This window comes from Bos indicus, chromosome 16 (genome assembly GCF_029378745.1).
Source record: "Bos indicus isolate NIAB-ARS_2022 breed Sahiwal x Tharparkar chromosome 16, NIAB-ARS_B.indTharparkar_mat_pri_1.0, whole genome shotgun sequence".
Lineage (NCBI taxonomy): Eukaryota > Metazoa > Chordata > Mammalia > Artiodactyla > Bovidae > Bos > Bos indicus.
The window spans coordinates 597,387-600,871 of record NC_091775.1 but is presented as its reverse complement, the minus strand read 5'-3'; the positions used below and the strand labels follow the sequence as shown (position 1 = coordinate 600,871).

Genomic DNA, 3,485 nt, shown 5'->3' with positions numbered 1-3,485 from the left:
ACTGGCCTCAGAGATATTCAAGATAAATATGGATCAAATTAAAGAATGAAACTATTAAATTTTTTAGAGACTGGGGTGGGAACACAGTTCATGCATGATTGTCTCTGAGAATCTGGGACTGTAAACATATGAGTATTTGTATCATGTGTCTTACATAACTGAAATTGTGTTAAATATATCATATTAAGAAGAGTAGACTTGGTCAGAAGGATCCACACAGTAAACCACACTGCCTTTCTTGCCTCTCTGTCATCTGTGCTATCAGCATCTCTACAACTGGGTCCCAGACATTCTAGCAGCAGCTCTCAGAGGTGAGAATATCAGCCCTGGAATATGACTGCCTCTCCCCTCTAACATTTCATACATAGGCACCTTTCCACCCTCTTACCCAAAAGCTATCACCTTTCTGCTCCACTGGGTCTTCGCAAACTGTCTATCTCTCATATACTAAAGTTGAACAGACCTGAGAGTTTAATGGGGAAAAAAGAGTTCTTGTTATGTCCAGAAACTTGCCATAGCTCTTCCTGCTCCACACTCCACACTCCACACACACATTGCATTTCTTTGAAGAAATTGCAAAGCAATATGTTCATTATCTATATAACTCATTAACTGTATTTTTCTATTACAGGATATGATAACATCCGTACATCATTGAAACAAAACAAAGCAGAGATCTTGTCAGGAATCTTGCCTTCAATCTGAGGACATAAATTCCTTAATATTAGATTGAAGTAGCAAAAATGGTCATAAATGCTATACAAATTTATGTGGAAATAGCCTGATTTAGCTTAGATGAGTTTGTGCTGCAAACACTACAGTGGTTTACAAGTGTATCATTATTATTATCATTTTATCAGTTATATCAAATTGGAAATATTTCCCAAAGGGTCAATTTAACTTCAAGGCATCTTAGCATTATTTATCTCTTCTTCTAATTACTGAAATATAGAAACAAATGGCAGTTTAGCAATTAAGACAGTAAGATGATATTAACCCTCCACTTCCATTTCCTTTTTCATAACTAGGAATTTTCATGTGTGAGGGATGACTGCTGAGAACTGCACTGTGTTTGCTGACTTCATATTCTTAGGACTTTCCAGTAGACAAGATGTGCAGCAGGGGCTCTTTGTGCTCTTCCTGCTGGTTTATGTCATAACTGTGGTTGCCAATGTGGGGATGGTCCTGCTGATCAAGAGGGACCCCAGACTGCACACACCCATGTATTACTTCCTGAGCAATCTGTCCTTCTGCGACATTTGCTATTCTTCTACTATCTCTCCCAAGATGCTGGCTGATTTCTTATCTGAGCAAAAAAGGATTCCATATGATCTATGTGCCATCCAGATGTACTTTTTTGGAGCCTTTGCAGATGTGGAATGTCTCATGTTGGCTGTCATGTCTTATGACCGTTATGTGGCCATTTGCAATCCACTTCTTTATACAATTGCCATGTCCAGGGGAATCTGTACCCAGCTTGTGGTTATTGCCTACATCGTAGGCTTGGTTGATTCAGCAATCCATACCTGTTGTACATTTCAGTTGTCATTCTGCAATTCCAATATCATCAATCACTTTTTCTGTGACATCCCACCCTTATTAGCCCTCTCCTACTCAGATACATCCATCAATGAGATTGTGATGTTTACTTTTATTGGCTGTGTTGTGGGGACCAGCATTATCACTGTCCTCCTCTCCTACAGCTACATCATAACAACCATCTTTAGGATGAACTCAGCCGAGGGGAGATGCAAAGCTTTCTCTACATGTGCTTCCCACTTAACCGCTGTGGCTATATTTCATGGCACACTCCTGTTTATGTATTTCAGACCTAGCTCCAGTTACTCCATGGACACAGACAAAACGGCCTCTGTCTTTTACACAGTTGTCATCCCCATGTTAAACCCACTGATCTATAGCTTAAGGAATAAGGATGTAAAAGGTGCCCTAAAAAAAGCAATCAGCACTAAATTATGTTCTGGGTGATACAGTACTTTCATCCTAAAGTATTTAAAGATTCTAAGAGAAGCAGTGCAGAAACTTTGACATAGATTCTTATAGTCTTACTAGTACAGTTTCTGAATATTTTCCACTACTTACACTTTGACCTAAATCAGTTTAGGGAACAGTCATTACACTAAACTCTCCCAACTAAGGAAGAGTAGTAGTAGGATCACTCTTCTGTTTTGCAAAGAGGGTTTTTTTACACCTCTTTTTTTCTTTTCTTGGAGAAGTCTCAGAGAGATGACATGCACAGAGCAACCCCTGACTCATGTTAATTTGACTTACCTTCCTAAAGGCTCCTATTTATTTATTTTAACAACAGGCTTAATAAACTTGCTGAGTCAGATGGGAGTGTTAGTGGGTCAAAATAGGTTTGTTTATATCCTTTTCATGTATTTGTTTCACCCTAAAAAAGCTCCATCCTAATATTTAGAAGCAAATAATTTGTAAGTAAGACTGAATGAGAAATTTCTGTCTCTAGACTAAATATTCCATAAAAGTTTGGTCCTTCCTGTCTAATTCACTGTTGTCTACATGTACAATGCTTAGCCTCAGGATGCAATTCAAAAATATTTATTGAATAGATGAATGAATTAGCCTGAAAAACTAATTAAAAACTTGAACCTTTGTAAATTTATAAAAAAAAATAATAATTTCCTTAATTTCATTCTAGTCTGTTCACTTTAGGTGAAATCCATCTGCACTGTTATCTTTTGCAAAAATGAGAATCTTGGACAAGAATTATTTGATGTAAAAATCTGCTCAGTTTCTCTTCATTTTGCTTCAGTTATTATCACCAAACATCCCCTGATTTTCCAGAAACCATTGGAGAGGACTTTGTTAATGAAAACTATTGCCTGCCACATCAGTAAACAAAGGAGGTTGTAGTCCTGAAGCCTGGTCAGAACACCCTGAGGGAACTCAGGATGAGAAAGCACAGAATAGGCTTTCTTAAGGTCGGCTGGCCCCAGATAGCTAAATTCAGTTCAGTTCAGTTCAGTTGCTTAGTCATGTCCAACTCTTTGCAACCTCATGGACTGCAGGACACCAGGCCTCCCTGTCCATCACCAACTCCTGGAGATAACTCAAGCTCATCATGAGTCGGTGATGCCATCCAACCATCTCATCCTCTGTCGACCCCTTCTCCTCCTGCCTTGAATCTTTCCCAGCATCAGGGTCTTTTCCAATGAGTCAGTTCTTTCCATCAGGTGGCCAAAGTATTGGAGCTTGAGCTTCAGTATCAGTCCTTCCAATGGATATTCAGGCTTGATTTCCTTTAGGATGGACTGGTTGGATCTCCTTGCTGTCCAAGGGACTCTCAAGATAGCTAAGGTGCATATCAAAGGAACAGTGTCAGAGATCCCAAACTGTTGCATCTTCCCATACACAGAAAAAGTGCTAAATTCTTTAGTTTATCTGGTTTTCTTTTATCAACAATAATCTTTTGGTGTTCTGATTATCTGATCTTTTGTTGCAAAATC

At 38.8% G+C, this 3,485-nt stretch overlaps 1 protein-coding gene across 1 annotated transcript; it reads left to right on the top strand.

The window, feature by feature from the left end:
• The first annotated feature begins 1,047 nt into the window (after nt 1–1,047).
• Nucleotides 1,048–1,986, top strand: LOC139176511 (olfactory receptor 5W2-like). Its single transcript, XM_070768835.1, has one exon. The coding sequence runs from the start codon at nt 1,048–1,050 to the stop codon at nt 1,984–1,986; it is 939 nt and encodes a 312-aa protein (XP_070624936.1).
• Nucleotides 1,987–3,485: the final 1,499 nt, after the last annotated feature.